The sequence below is a fragment of the Carex rostrata genome, chromosome 22, assembly GCF_964058835.1.
Source record: "Carex rostrata chromosome 22, lpCarRost1.2, whole genome shotgun sequence".
NCBI classification, from domain to species: domain Eukaryota; kingdom Viridiplantae; phylum Streptophyta; class Magnoliopsida; order Poales; family Cyperaceae; genus Carex; species Carex rostrata.
The window spans coordinates 8,341,140-8,357,699 of record NC_135939.1 but is presented as its reverse complement, the minus strand read 5'-3'; the positions used below and the strand labels follow the sequence as shown (position 1 = coordinate 8,357,699).

The following is a 16,560-nucleotide window of genomic DNA, read 5'->3' as shown; positions in this document are numbered from 1 at the left end:
TGCCATTCCAAAATGTTTTCTCTGCCCACTTATTTTAAGGGAACATTTTTGGAAACGTTTCTCTCTACTGATTTTGAGAGATCTCATTCTGAAAACGTTTTGTCCAATTTTTGACTAGAGAACTTAAAGAAAACGCTGAAGGTCTTCATCATCAGATCTAAGGAAAACAATTGAAGATTAGTATTAATGCTTCCTTCTAAAGATGTCTGCACTTTAGAACTGCAAGATTTAAATTACTTTGCTATTTTATTTTGAATTTACCTGGATTACTTGTGTGTTTTAATTGAAAAACACATTATGTTTTATTCAGTGTTGTAAAAAATGTCCGTTTAGGCCGATTAATCGGCTGATTAGTCGTTGGCGGTGACCAAACTGTCATGAATTTTTTCGACTAATCGACTGATTATTCTCGATTAATCGCTTGGTGGTACCCTACCCATCCGACGATCGCATAATGTTATTTACAACACTGGTTTTATTATGTATATCAGAGACGTAAGAAAAGCGTGAACTAAGTATTATTTTCAAGCAGTGTTTTAATATTCGGTCTATTCGGTCGAATATTCGTATTCGGTTGGAAATCAAATAGGAAATGAGTATTCGGTCCAATATTCGGTTTCGAATATTCGGCCGCATATTCGGCCGAATATTTTTTTCCGCATATTATCTATTTGGCCGAATATTTTCGAATAGAGAATAAGAATCTGAATAAGAACCGAATATTTCCGAATAGAGAATAAAAATCCGAATAAGAACTGAATAAATTATAATTTCATTTATTTAAGTTTGAACTTATGTTTTATTTATACTTATTTGTAGTTTTGTTAACTTGTTCTAACTTATGTTATATTTTATTTATGTTTATTTGCAATGTTTATCTATGTTTATTAGAATTAATGTCTATAATTTTTCATTTAAAAATCCGAATATTCGACCGCATACTATATACTATATACTATATGTAGTATTAGGTTTGTTTCCGAATATCGAATAAAAACGGATTATTAAAACACTGTTTTCAAGTAAAGTTATATCCCGTGTGCACGTACTTGACTTGTACGTGTCATCGCATGACATGAAATGACTCGGGGAAAAGTAAAACAAAGACAAACTTTTGTTTGATTTCTTAGTAGTTCAGTTCAGCCTTTTTACATTTTGGCGAGGCTAGCTGATCATGACTCTCTCTGTTTTTTTTGTTTTTTTTTTGAGAGAGAGAAAAGCCCGTGGGCATTGAAATTTCTAATTAGATTACGAAGTAATTCAAATAAGAAACAATGAAAACGAGGCTAGCTGACTGCTGGGCTGCTGGCTGATAGGCTGATACAATGAACTACGCCTAAGCCAAGGGCTTTTAAATATATATATATATATATATATATATATATATACTAGTAATCGTGCCCGTGCACAGCAACGGGAGCAAATTAAATATTTTTTTAGGAGCAACATAGAATGAATAATATGAATGTTTAAGAACTAAGAATGAATAAAATATATTTGGAAAAACAAAATGGAATGAAAAAAATGATTTTTTATGAGCTACTTTGAAATTCTAATATGAACACAAAACTAACATCAGAACAATAAATATAAAATCACCCTCTCATTCTTTCGTACCAGTACCGGTACATATCGAGTATTTCCAAGTCTTAATCACAGAACACATTGCTTTACAAAATCACAGAACACATTGCTTTACAAAATCATTAACCTATACTATTTGCTAAAACACAGAACACATCAGGTTAGTAGATAAAACACACAACACAGGCTATACTATTTGCTAAAATACAAAACCATTAACCTATACTATTTGCTAAAACACAGAACACGTCGCTTTACAATATCACCAGCTACACAGACAGCAGGGCCCACTAATCAGAGAAAGTAGCAACAGAGAAAAGTCAAGACATAGGGTACAACATTAATAGCAGTACAGTACCCTGAGATATTATAACTGGGTCGGGTAGAAATGAAAGTAATTTCAATTCAATCCCATCCAACTCGCTGATGTCCTAGTTAAATAAAATAATAAAACAAAAAAACTATATATAGCTAAAATATGGATTAAGGTTTGGCTTTTGGAAATTTGTCTTCATACTATTCACAAACCAGTATATATAGATTACAAAACTGTCAAGTTAAGAAATAAAATTGCAATTGCATGAGCAGTCCAAATTATAAAAAAAGAAGAAGAAGATTATCTCCATGTGCACATTCAAGAAATAAGATCATGCATTGAGCATCTCGATTGCTTCATTTGTTCGTCAATTTTCTAGGCTCATTTACTGTTGTATCTTATATGGTACTTGGATCACCGTGAATTTAGAAATTTTGAAGCCATATAGGTACTCAACCTGAACAGCCCCAAATTGGCACCAAGCTGGTACCGGTAAGGGAGCTGCCACGACCATAACTTATCATTACAACCTCCTTTATTGACCTACTGGGCAATAAAGTTATAGCTATACAAGTGAGCAACACATTATCAATTGAATAGCACCAATGAATTTGCCATTCATTAGCTACATTTCGAGCGGGAGAATAATAGCAAATTGTGTGCTGTTGGATTGATAAGTTTTCGTCATGAGATATGTAATATTTAGATAGTACAGGACCAGATTTTTATAATTCTAGTATAATAAAAAATGTGAAATGGCCAAGGTAAATATCCAAGGATATAGGAATGCCCCTGGTATTTGAGAAATACAGTACCCTCCGAGGGTACTATATATGAATTGCCCTGCTCAATAAAGCCTATGATGATTATACTGAGGCCATTATCTAAAATTTAATAAAATAGGTAGGCAAAAATGATGAAAAATTCAAGGATTTTGGCAGACTGGACTGATATCACAAAGCATATGCACAAAGACCAAGATGTTATGGTCTGATATACTGATACATACATACCAGAGCAAACATTACATAGGAGGATTGCAAAGTTATAATATAAAAGAATCTAAAAGGTGAAAAAAAAATCAGGCTATAGAAATCAGGCTTTACACAAATTTGATGTTCCAGTGCTCTATTACTGTTATTGCCCATCAAAGTTAAGGTAATGTATTGAGGATACGGTACTATGCATAGCAATTTGAAAGCCTCTCAATTTTGGCATTTTTTAGCGTACTATTTTGAATTTTGTATAAATTAATTTACAACTCTTTTTTAAAAGTTCCTCCTCAACTTTGCTTTAGCAATTTGAAAGCCTCTCCTTGCAAAATTTACCAGTAATTTGGTCATACTCTCACCTTGTATAAAAGACAATTAGGTATATAAAATTCAGAAATGTGAAGATGCAGAAAACCTACATCTGCAAATAGAGAAAATGCAGAAATGTGAAGATCAATAGAATCAACTTATTTTTATTTAATTTATGAGAATACATGAACCAAAATCACAATCAGTGGCCATGGCCAGGTTTTTTTACAGTTAGGTCTCTATCTTTACTATTATTATTTTTGCAAAGAGGAATGGAGCGACCAACTGATATGAAGAACAAATTCCCTGTTAATTACGCAGGGTGACAACATTTGCCTTACACAAAATATCTATATGAACACAGTCCCACCCAGCAAACTTTTGATAAATAAACCCAAAGGAACCTAATTATTAACTAATAAAACCAATCTAACACTTTACATTGACCAACAGTTGTCTGATAATAAGGAACACAACCCTGAGCCAACAGTTGTCTTCTCCCAAATAGTTCCTTTCTTGTTCTTTGTTTATTCATATCTCCCACCCAATTCTGTTATGACAATATATTTAATTAGTAGAACACAACCCTGAGCCAAAAGAAGCCTGAAAACCCGTAAGGGGATGAACCAATCGAAATGTCAAATCTGAGAGTGACTACAGCCAAATTTCAAAATGATCTGGATATGAATGACCCAAGATATGAAATTCAACCTGAACACAAAATTGCCTTCCCTATGGAGTATTGACCATCCTAATTTAACCTAACTTGCAAGACCTTCGAGTCCAAGGGGAAAACTTACAATAATAAAATAAAAGAAAATTCATAAAACAGAAGTTATCAAGGAGACCACGTCATCAGTATGTAAAAATAGAAAATTGGACGTATACCACTTAATTCATCTGTATTAGATATTTACTTTTTCATAGTAATGGACTACTTGGATTAATGTAAAATTGTAAAATTGTTGTTAAATAAAATGAATGTTATTTCGATGCAGACATTTTCAACAAAAACACACACAAGAATACAGGAAGAAACCCAAATTGTATGTGTACAGGAAAAAAGTAATTACCTTGGATTTACCCATGACCTTTACCACCTTGAAGAATATAAACTGGACAATTTTCAGTTTAAGGCGTATTCATTTTTTTTTTCTTTTAGCAAAAACAAAGGATAAATTGAACTGACCGTTAATCGGAGAGCAGCTGATGCAAATGGAGGAGAGGACTGCTGCCTCTTTATTTGCATCATGGTGAAGTCAATCTTCTCCACTTCTGACTCATCTACCTCGCCCGGTCGTCATCCCACGCATCATGATGCATTGCCGGTTGCACCGTTGCTCGGAAGGTTGCCGTTTAGTGTGTGCTCCACAAATCTATTAAGAGGGGGAGGGGAGGAAGGGAAGAATTAAAATGGAGTTACTTGCTCCACAAATATTACCTTGAGCACGAATCGTGAAATGGTGAGAGCGGCGGAGTGAGGAACCGAGTGTGGGGCTGGGAGGAACAGATCCTATCCAGATCGGAATCGGGGGGAGGGGGTGGTGACCGGAGAAAGAAAGTCGGGATGAAGGGAGAAGCGGAGAGGAACTAACAAAGAAAGAGAGGAGGAAAGGAGAGACAGTGGGAGGCGGGGTCTAGGGTTTTGGTCTGATCGGGGAAGAAGGAGATTTGCGAGAAGAGAAAAAAAATTTCAGCGTCTTTAGTTGTATTATATTGTGTGGCAATACATGTAGCGGGTATAATTTCCACTAAATTTAGATTTCTACACATAAAAATGGTATATTTAATCAAAAAAAGACAGATTATGTGTGATCTGAAAATTCAATGGCTGGGCATCATTTCACCAAAAAAACAGTAAATCATGACCCTTACAAGATCTAGACATTAAGCTCCTTAATAAGGTAGGGAGATATCCAGTTATCCATAAATATATATATATATATATATATATATATATATATATATATATCCAGTTAAGCATATATCTCCTCTCCAGTGTAACATGACCGGATAAATCCAGTTATTTTTATAACTCCGTATCAATCACGAAGTCTATTACGGAATCCGGACGGTAATTTGTCCATTCTGCCTCAAGAATCAAGATTAACACCTAGACCTAGGTGGATTTTGTCATTTTGAGAAGGAGAGCGGGTTGTTCTGGTCCATTGGATCCGTGACACGAGCATTTAAATTCGTCGTAGACCAGACCAAGTCCCGTTACTGTTCTTAACTTTCCTTCCCTAGGTACCGTACACGGTACACGACAACAAAAAGAGACCAACCGCAGTGAAAGTGAAAGTGAAATCTCTGATCTCTGAGGTCTGTTGTTACTGCGGTTCACGGAATCATCTTCGTTGGGGTTTGGACTTTGTGTTTTACTATTTATCTCTCTCTCTCTCTCTCTCTGTTTTTTTAGTAGGCCCTGCCGCCTGCGCCTGCCCTGCCGGCTAAAGTTGTTTGTTAAATCCTCCGGGACAAATTACGGAGGAACCCACCACTTTTATTAAATAGAAAAATATATAATATCTTACGTACACGGATCTTTCATCCTGAGCCTCAGGGTTTTATACTTTCTATTACAATAATGCTAAATCACATTCACATTTAATTTTAATTTTCAATACAATATCAAATTCCGCATTAACGTCATTGGGCCGAAATATTATTTAAATACATTCTACAATGATTCACAAAATATCAGTCATAAATAAACAAACTTTTCTTAAGTATCCCTTAGTTGTGTCAAAAATTTAATTTTTTTCCCCCAAATTTTGACTTGCTGATCTAAACCCGTTTTTTTTTTTTTTTGGAAATCGCCTTAATTGTGTTAAAGTTGAAAAGTTATTTTAAAATTTCAATGATGTCCTAAAATGTAACAATATATGTCACGTCACTTGTCACTCTAGTCATGACGTATCATGACATTAGGTGATTATAATCCTCGTTCAAATTAATAATATTGTGAATATTTTACAACTAAATAAGAAACGTCAAGTCACGATTTTAATTCAGCGAATATAATCATTGTTCAAATGAATAATATTGTAAATAATTTTATTTTACAACTAAATTAGGCACGTCACGTCACGGTATTTTGAAATAATAATTTTCAATTGTTTATGTAGTTATCACAATTGGATTTATAGCATATAGTATCAAATTAAATGTGGATCGGAATCTATTGACAATATATTAACATATTACAATTATAAATAATAATTTGTAATCTTAAAACTTGACCATTTAAAAATAATCCATCGGATATTTATATGATGAAAAATGATATAATCTGTAAAATTTTATCATTTATTAAAAAAAATTAAATATTATAATGGTCAATATTTAATTGAATGACACATGATATTACATCCATTGATACTAAAATTATATAATATTTGATACACAACTATTATGTAAACTAGAAACATCTCATTCTTTTTCTCTATTTTATAAAAAAAATAAAAGTTAATTAAAAAAAATCTTTTCGAATTACTTACTTTTCTGATAACAGATCTATGACCGATCACAAAGATAAGAGATCGGATGAATGGGTTCTTGTAATTTGTAAATAGTATTATTCACTACAGGATCTGGAGACGGGTTTGTAAGTTAATTTGTAATAATTAAAAGTACAGGGGGGTGGAGGGCAAAACAGGAAAAGTAAGATAAATTGGTACGGGGTTTTAAGTCGTACCCGCGTGGCAAGGAATCCTTGGGGTTTCCTACCAGACGCCAGCTGCAGCTATTAAAAACAATTTATTACACAAGGAAACCTCTAGACTAACCTCTCTTCTCTGCTCTTCTCCTCTCCAGCAATAGCATAGCATAATCTCGTCATCCCTTTCTTTGTCTCCTTCTCATTTCTCTTTTCTTTTCTTACTCTCCGGCCTCTCCTGTCCTGTCGGTGTGCTCAAACAAGCATTCCTATTCCTAGTGTTGTTCTGCTAAAGAATTTCGATCGATCGATTCTGTCACTGCGGCTAAAGAGCTTCAATTTGATTCCTGAGAGGTTTATCGTCTAAATTGGATTTTAAAACCTCACATTGCTTTTCCAGAGTGTTCTGAAGGCCAAAGAAGCAGCTGAAATTCGCGATTACTTGTTTGCTGTTCTATGTTTATGATTTAATTTACGATTGATGTCAGGTCATGTCCTGTCATGTCATGTCATGTAATGTATGTAGTTTGAGAATGTTGATGGAGTAATACTGTGATGCTTCTGGTCTGGTCTGGTCTGGTCTTGTCTGGTGGTTGGTTTCTTTCTCAGTTTTTATTGTTGGTGGAAAATGTAGCTAGCTAGGTTGGTTGCTTCATCTTTCGCTTTATACATCACATCACAATATCACATCCCATCCCATCCCATCCCATCCCATCCCATCCCATGTTTAAGGATTGAACTTGTAGTAAGTAAGTGAGAAATTCACAAAGTATTGAGATGCCTGGTATCAGACCCCCAGCTACAAAACAGACCGCTACACTCTCAGTATGCATCTTTATTAATTGCAATTATTATCCATCCCTACTCCCTAATCCCTTTCTTTATTCATAATTTCAATTTTATACACTATCCAATTACTCTCTCTGTACATCATGCAGGTGGCAGTCAAGTGCAGGCCACTCAAAGAGGCAGAGAAGCGTCGCTCCCGTCATATCATCCAAGTTATAGATCATAAGGTGCTTTACTTCACTTTTTTCTTTTTCTTTTATTTCCACTTATTTCAACCACAAATTGTTTTTAATTATGCTCTTACTATTGATCCTTTCCAATTCTTCCCATATAAAATAATCTACACTTCAGCTGCACTTTATTACAACTTCATTTGCTCGGCTTCATTTTCAGAATGTGGTGGTACTGGATCCTGATTTATCAAAGGATTACCTTGAGATTATACAAAATCGAACCAAGGAGAAAAGATATAGTTTTGATCATGTATATGCACCTGGCTGTTCTAATGCGGTATGTCAATGTCTGTCTACTCCAGTTACATTTTCATACCAACATTCCTAGTCTTTAATCCTACATGGTTTCTCACTTGCAAATTGATGAAACCTACAGTTAACTGAATTTGGCATAAATCCACTTACATTAATGCAAGTCAACCACACAAAATTTTGAAATTCAAAAGTATACCTTAATTAATCCAATCGAAATTCAAAATTTAGCAATTAAAATACCCACCAACTCTATCTGCAAATTTATGAGTAATATTGAATTAGACTATGAACAGGAGTGAGGCTATGGTACTATTCATAGCTCATATTGGTCCGTACTATGGATCAATATCTCAATTTTCAAAGTCTCAATAATTCATCGGAACAATTCAACATGATCTCCATACGAAAATATACTTGTACATCAAATTTTATATTTTTTAGATTATTTTTAATTACTTTTTTAGATGGGTAGAAAAGCACTACTTTTGAATGGTCTAGAATCTTTAGATCAAGTGATTTTCTGACCATCTAAAAAAATAGTAAATTTTTTTAAATTTATCTACAAGTATATTTTTGTATGGAGATCATGTTGAATTGTTCCGATCAATTTAGACTTTGAAAATTGAGATATTGATCCATAGTATGGACCACCAATATGCGCTATGCATAGTACCATAGCCTCACTCCTATGAACAGTTATTGTTTTTCCTCCTCGGGGTGAATTGAAAATTTAGTCATGTTATAGTTATACACATTTCATCAGTAACCTGCCTTGTTCATGTTTCTTCCATGGTTTAGTGCTTGTTCCATGAATGAAAATAGAAGATCATATAAATGATTAAATATTCTTGCCTTTTCTCTTAGGATGTGTACAGAAACATATCATCTACTATTGCTGGTGTAATCCAGGGCCTCAATGCAACTGTTTTTGCTTATGGTTCTACTGGAAGGTATCTATTGTTCTTTGTTACGTTTTCCTTGTTGTTGTGGCTGCTGCTCATGGTATTTGTTTTTCTAATTTTCATGTGTCCTGTATATTTATTTACAGTGGTAAAACTTATACAATGGTTGGGACCTCCAAGGACCCTGGTCTGATGGTGCTTAGCTTGAACACAATTTTTGATCTTATAAAAAGAGACAAGAGCTCTGATGCCTTTGAAGTTTCTTGCTCCTACTTAGAAGTCTATAACGAGGTCAAATTTTGAATTTGTCCTTGCAGAACACAAAAAGTTCAATTTACTTATTTACTTGCTTGTTTTAGATATTTACGTACTTATTTATCTATTTGTTATTTTGAGATAGGTAATATATGACTTGCTTGAGAAGTCATCAGGTCATTTGGAACTCCGGGAAGATCCTCAACATGGTATTGTTGTTGCCGGCTTACGAAGGATTAAGGTCTGTGAAGGAACTCACCACATTCCAGGGGCGGAACTCAACTTTGAGTATAGGGGTGGCTAACCAACTAAACATCATATACTCAAAAAATATTATAATAAAATTCAAAAACTACAAAGTATAAAATAATATGATTCTTCACTATTTTCTTTGCTTTCTATTTTTATAACTGCTTTTTTTGTTCTTCTAAACTTACAATAACTTGTTTTTTTCGGTTTCCACGTGCAACAGTCTTCTTCCAATTTAAACCTGTAAATTTCTATATTTTAATATTAAAGCACTTTGACCGGTCACGCCAAACCATCCCAAAAAGAATGCTCTATATTCTAATATTACACAACTTTGGTCACGGGTCATGTGAAACTATCTCAAAACAATTAAAAATTGATGTTACTTTTGCACTTGCAACCCTCTAAATTTTATGTATCATCATAGGGGGAGCTGAGGCATACCAAATATAAACTTTAGTAAAATTTCTTGGTACTAGTTAAAAAAAAAATGAAAATATTGGGGTTTACTCAGCCACCTTTCAATTGCATTATCTTCCGCCCCTGCCACATTCCTTCGTATTTGAAAAAAAAAAAAAAAAAAAACTACATCAGTTGATAATTGGTATCTCTCTACAATGTGATGTAGCTTTTGCATAACTATGGATACTTTTGTTTTGACAGGTTCACTCAGCAGATAGGATCCTTGAGCTACTCAATCTTGGCAATAGTAGGCGTAAAACAGAGAGCACTGAGGCAAATGCCACCTCGTCACGGTAATCGGACAACCTGACAATCCATTTTAATTGTTCTGTATAGTATCATCAATCATATTGCTATTGTTTTTTTTAACACAGTTCACATGCTGTACTGGAGATTACAGTGAAGAGAAAACAAAAGAACCAATATGGAAATCAAATTCTTCGTGGAAAGCTTGCTTTAGTTGATCTCGCTGGAAGGTAACACATGTATGCTCTTTTAGCAAACCAGACCAACATTTTGCTGTTTATGCAACTATGCAAGCAACACCTCAAATTATTTTTTTGTTCTTTCAATGCTCATTATTTATGGGTATCTGACTATCTGCAAATAACACCCAACCCCAAATCAAGGCTATCAACAAGACAAATATGAACAATTGCCCCTAACTTTTCTGTATGGAATTGTCCAGATCTATTTATTACAAGTTTTGAAGTTTTTTTCAATTTTGTTTATGACCAACAGATATAGAATATTCTTTTTTGAGGGTTTAAATGCATCCTTTTTTGGTCTCTACTAGCCTCCATTTTTAAAGCTTAATAGTTCTAAGTGTAAAACTCAAATATCAGAATAAAATCGTTAGATCTGATTTGTATCACTTTCTCTACACGCACATGAAAGATTACAACATTTTGGTTTCATTTTGATAGGAATTAAGAGAATGAAAAAAAGGTTTGGCAATTGTCTACATCAGTAGATTATTAGAAACTATTGACTCTGATCAAAACAAAGTTAAGATGTCGTGATTTCTTACGCGCATATAGATAGATGATGTTGATCACATTGGTTTTATTTTGATACTTGATTGTACGGTTTAAAGTTATTAAACTTTTAAAAAGGAGGCTTAAAAATTGAGGCAATTGAACCTGCCTCTTTATTTATTTTTTCTTTTGTGGAACTAGAGTTGAAAAAAATTGTCAATATTTGTGGAAAATAAAGTTCAATCATATTATTGAAAAATCAGGAGGCAATTTCAAGTATCTTAGAAAGTAGAATGACAGTTGCAAAAACTAGAAATGTTTCCTCTCTTCGCTTACGCCATATAAATTTTGAAATAAAAAAAATCTTGTCTACATGGTATCATCTTATTAGATAATTGTACTTTTATATGCTGTGAGCAGTGAAAGGGCATCTGAGACTAATAGTGGTGGCCAGAAGCTGAGAGATGGTGCCAACATAAACAAGTCTCTTCTTGCTCTCGCAAATTGCATAAATGCTCTTGGAAAACAGCACAAAAAGGGCCTTGCTTATGTCCCTTACCGCAACAGGCATGCACCTTCTTGTTTTGATCCTTTGGAATAGGCTGTCGATATAATAAATGCTTTCTGTCCCCTCAAAATATGTATTTGGAAGTATATTTCTTATCCACATTATTCTTTAATACTGGGAGACTTCTTCTATATCTCTCATATACTGATTTCTTGAGAAAGAAACGACCCAAACAACCTCTTTTCATGATTTGTGAGAGATGATCAACGGAGAAGGAATGGCAGTATGGCCATCTTCAAAAGAAAGAGACGGAAGCCAGAGGTTGTTTGGGTAAAGATGATTTTTGTTTCTATTTCGTGGATTTACTGGCATGCATCCATTACTGCATAGTCAGTATTTTTGATTAATTCCTGATTCTTTTTCTCAGTAAATTGACTCGCATTTTGAAAGATGGATTAAGTGGCAATTCACAAACGGTGATGGTGGCTACTATATCACCTGCTGACGACCAATACCAACACACCATTAATACTCTCAAATATGCCGATCGTGCCAAGGAGATAAAAACTCATGTCCATGTATACTTCTCCTTCGCAAGTCCTTTTCTTTATTGTTACCTTTTTTTTTTCTTATATTCCTCTAGATTGCTCATGTTTTGGTCTATTTCGTGTACATAACATACATTTTGGGTTATAACAATATTGTCCCATTTTCTTACTTTGTGTGCATTTACTCAGAAAAACATAGGTACTATTGATACCCATGTAGACGACTACAAGACGATGATTGATGATCTCCAGGTAATTTTGCCCTTTTTATTTTTTATTTTTCATGCTTACTTTCTCTACATTTGTAGGTTCGCACCAATAAGGTGTCACCAAGAGATGCTTCTTTTTGTTTATTTATGCTATTTTGGGTTTTCTGTGTACCAGTGCAGGTTGCTGTTTAACACAAACTACAAATTATATTGATTAATCTTTAGGAATTTGAATAAAAAAAAAAATCTTATATAGTACTTATATAGAAGTTACTGATTAGAATAATTTCGAAGGTCGAGGTGTCTCGGTTGAAGAAGGAACTTGCCGAGAAGGAATTACAACTGAGAGTAAAACCTTCTGAAAAAGAAAAGACAGCCGATGATGAGTTATCATGGCTAAATATTTTGAGTCGGGAAACCAGTGAAAATGTACAAGAGAGAATAAACCTCCAGAAGGCCTTATTTGAGCTAGAGGAGACTAATATTCGCAATCGCATTGAACTACAACACCTAGATGATGCTATTGCCAAACAACATGTCAGTCATTTATTCCACTTTACATTATTTAGTCAGTGATAGTTTCGGTTGGAACAAGTAAGTGGAATCATGGGTTTTGTAGGGCCAGTTCAAAAAAAGGTTATTTGCTCTGTTCCTCCCTAGGTTTATATAAACATTAATCTGTCGCATTCGACACGAAGTGATAATTGGCCGCCCCACCCACCACCACCACACACACACAGAGTTTCTTTTTGAGAAATACATTGCACTGCAAATATCCGTGCCAGAGCAATGATTTGCTCCTATATGACTAAAAAATGGATCACTGCAGAGCTCTGCCATCATAGAAGCCCTTAGATCAAGAAGACAAATTATACTCGACAATATTCGAGACAATGATGAGGCTGGTTCTGGTTATAAGAAGGTTCAACCTTATTTTGAATTTGCTTTAGTTTTTTGTTGGTCAATTACACTTATCCAATATTATTTGCAAATGACACCCACTATACTTCATACTTGCGCTTAACAGCTGACATCATTTGGGTAGTTATAGATAACAATGAGCTGTTTTATATTTGGCTACTTGAATACAGTTGACTAAGTCATCCATATTACTTGCATAGAAATTAAATTAATCTTTTAGCAAGTAGATGAGTAGATCAGACTTATTAATTGCCAGCCTCTAATGAGGATGGTTTAGATATACTTGAAATCAAATGTAAAAGAGGTTCTTTATCGGTGGGCAAATTGTAAAATATCTTGAATAAAATATATTTCCATTACTCAGTTCTTGGGTAGCATTTGGAACATCTCAAATGTCAGTGTTATTTGCAAAAAAAAAAAAGGGGGTTTCCAGGCGCTAATTGCAACTACAAATAGTGGTGTTACGTGCAAAAGCTTGTATTTTTTCTTTATTTTATGATTCCTTGTTTTTCCTTGGATCCTTGCTGATTATGTTCTATTTTTTTTTATCTTGCTAACTATGTTCTGTTCTTCTTTTTTACCTTGCTAATTATGTTCTATTTTTTTTATCTTGCTAATTATGTTCTGTTCTTCTTTTTTACCTTGCTAATTATGTTCTATTTTTTTTATCTTGCTAATTATGTTCTGTTCTTCTTTTTTACCTTGCTAATTATGTTCTATTCTTTCTCTTTTTTATCTTTAAGGATATCAAAATAAATGAAAACAGAAGGGCTCAATTACAAGATATGATCCAAGAAGCCATCAGTAACAACGGCAACAAAACCTACCTTTATATTCTCAGCCAATACCGGCTTCTTGTAAGTAGCACTTTTCTTTGCATATTATCATATTAAATCTTATTTGTCCATGACGTTTGAAGCATCAAACTTCTCCTGAAAGAATTGCATATATGAACTTAAATAAATCTGATTCATGAACCACCATAGAAAAGGGCCTTTTGGTGCTTTTTGAGTCATGGAGGGTTGTACTCTAATTTTCCCAACAGTTGAGGGGAAAAAACTGCATCTATAAATAAATGAAATCCAAAGTAACAGTAGCTATGCAGTATCTCATACTTAACCAAAAGAATGTAATTATCTGAGGTTTTACTTGTGCCTAATCAATGCCTGAAGGTGTATGATGTTTGTTTTTGCAATTATATGTAGGGAATGTCAAATGCAGAGCTCCAAATAGAGATGGCGATGCGAGATCAAGTTATACACAACCAAAGAGAGACACTTAGAAACCTTTGGAATATGCTCTGCAGTTTAGGTCTTAACCAAAAACAAATTGCTGAATTAGCTTCCAAGCAAGGTTTGACCATAGAAGGCAGCCAAAAGCTACTTCCAGATGGGCATGGTGTACCAGATAATGGTGCACAAGCATGTGTTCCTACAGCTTGCTTTGTTCAACACCATCATAGTTCCTATTTTATGCTTTCAACTCCCGAGAAAATTGCGAACAATAATCAAAATCCTCCTAAAACACCGATGCATTATGGTTCCATGATGATGTCAAGGCCTTTTTAACTTCGCCTTGATAATCTTGTATGGCTCCTCTTTTGTAGTTGTACAGTCGATGACGATGTATGTTATCATGCTGCGTGCATTGTTATGTGAATTCATTTGTATAGGATTTAGGATTAGACCAGTCAAGTCTTGTAAGATTTTTGTACTTGCTCAAGCTTGGTTCCGGTTGTCACATATATGATCTTTCTATTCACATATACTTGCCAAGTTCTGTCCTTGAAGAAGAAGAGAGAACCAAGCTAAAATATGAAAATAGTATTTTTCTGGAGGCAATTTGGGTCTCGATAATAAGCCCATCAAATAGTCTTTTTTTTTAAAGATTTGACAATGGCTGCCAAATAAGCCCATCAAATAGTTTTTATTTTGAAAGATTTGACAATGGCTGCCAAATAAGCCCATCAAATAGTCTTTTTTTTTTTTGAAAGATTTAACAGTGGCTGCCAAATAAGCCCATCAAATAGTCAGTTGCAAATAAGTGAAGTCTGTCTAATAGCAGGCAGCATATGATCCGAAATACAAACAGACAGTGCACTATCATATAGCTAATTACAAACAAACAGACAGTGCACTAGCAATTTGTGTAATGCAATGCAAGTGATGGGCAAGGCAAGCATTAGAATTAAATTGAAATTGCATGCACCTAACCTAGCTAATTACTTTATGTGTGCAGTTGGTACACACACTACCCGTCAATCTGAGTATATACATTGTGTCTTGCATCAATGTTTCTTGAATGGTCCCAAGATTATCTCACACCAAACAGACACATTAACATATCATGTGGTGTGTGGTGTGTGGTGTGACCATTCGATCAGGACTGGACATGGATCTATCATGACCAATTATTTTTCATCTTTGCCAGATGGAAATTAATTCAAGGGAGGTACTGGGACATGTATCTTTTACTTTCAATCATATTCATATATGTAAAACTATTAATTCCATGCTGAGTTGTATTACAAGTTTCCATCACATATATATATAATAGCTAGCTAAGCTACCCAGCCAAAAAATACTAGGATAAAAAAAAAAAAAAAAAAGTAGAGTCATTTGGATTGCTTAATGCAATCCATTATGTTCCAACAATATTCAATATACACATTTGATCATTATATGATTTAATTTATTTGTTATTTTCAATTTTTTTTTTATACTGCAAAATGCAACACTATTTTATATAAAATTAATAAAAATAATTAGAAAGTTTTTACAAGTGATAATCCGGAGGGAGGGTAAATGTAATTCTAATAATTTATTAGGTTTCTGGAAGGTTGGTACAGGATAGCTAGGCTAGGGTAAAATGGTAAATGCATGTATTTGTTTGATATTTAATTTGCTTCCTAGCTAGTCTAGTCTAGTCTAGTCTAATGTAGACCTATCCGTAGCAAATAACACAGTAGAAATTAAGTAGAAGCGATACATCATATCATAATATATGTGTATGAAGTATGATATATAGAAAATAGAAAAATTATTAAAAAAATTGTGACAAGTGCTAGATAATTAGATAATCATCAATTTCGAGGTCAATTTAATTCGATTCACTTGAACAAGTACACTTTCGAAAAATTTACGAATTACAAGAATATACATAAATCGCTAGCTATAGCCTATAGCTACATGCAACTGTTTGGATATGTTTATTCTTCATCCCCAAAATCTCCTGTATCATGGTTCATCTGACAATAATTATTTCCACAATATTAAAAAAAAAATCAAATAATTAAAATTAGAAGTATTGTTTGATAATTAATGCATCAATAATCGCTAATTTCAAACCAATAACATTTAGAGTCAATTAGTATATGATGAATATATATTGAAT

At 33.9% G+C, this 16,560-nt stretch overlaps 1 protein-coding gene across 2 annotated transcripts; it reads left to right on the top strand.

Annotated features, from left to right (window-relative positions):
* Window positions 1–7,444: 7,444 nt before the first annotated feature.
* Window positions 7,445–14,907, top strand: LOC144574009 (P-loop containing nucleoside triphosphate hydrolases superfamily protein). 2 transcript variants are annotated; one of them, XM_078323817.1, is made up of 15 exons: window positions 7,445–7,684; window positions 7,798–7,875; window positions 8,042–8,158; window positions 9,001–9,086; window positions 9,185–9,329; window positions 9,439–9,534; window positions 10,206–10,297; window positions 10,379–10,480; window positions 11,402–11,548; window positions 11,917–12,067; window positions 12,227–12,289; window positions 12,541–12,783; window positions 13,076–13,168; window positions 13,911–14,024; window positions 14,373–14,907. In XM_078323817.1, exons 1-15 carry the CDS (start codon window positions 7,637–7,639, stop codon window positions 14,733–14,735), a joined length of 1,938 nt encoding a protein of 645 aa, XP_078179943.1. In that variant the 5' UTR covers window positions 7,445–7,636; the 3' UTR covers window positions 14,736–14,907. The 2 variants fall into 2 exon arrangements, with proteins under 2 accessions (XP_078179943.1, XP_078179945.1); XM_078323819.1 differs by lacking the exon at window positions 13,076–13,168 and having other exon boundaries at window positions 7,446–7,684.
* The last annotated feature ends 1,653 nt before the right edge of the window (window positions 14,908–16,560 follow it).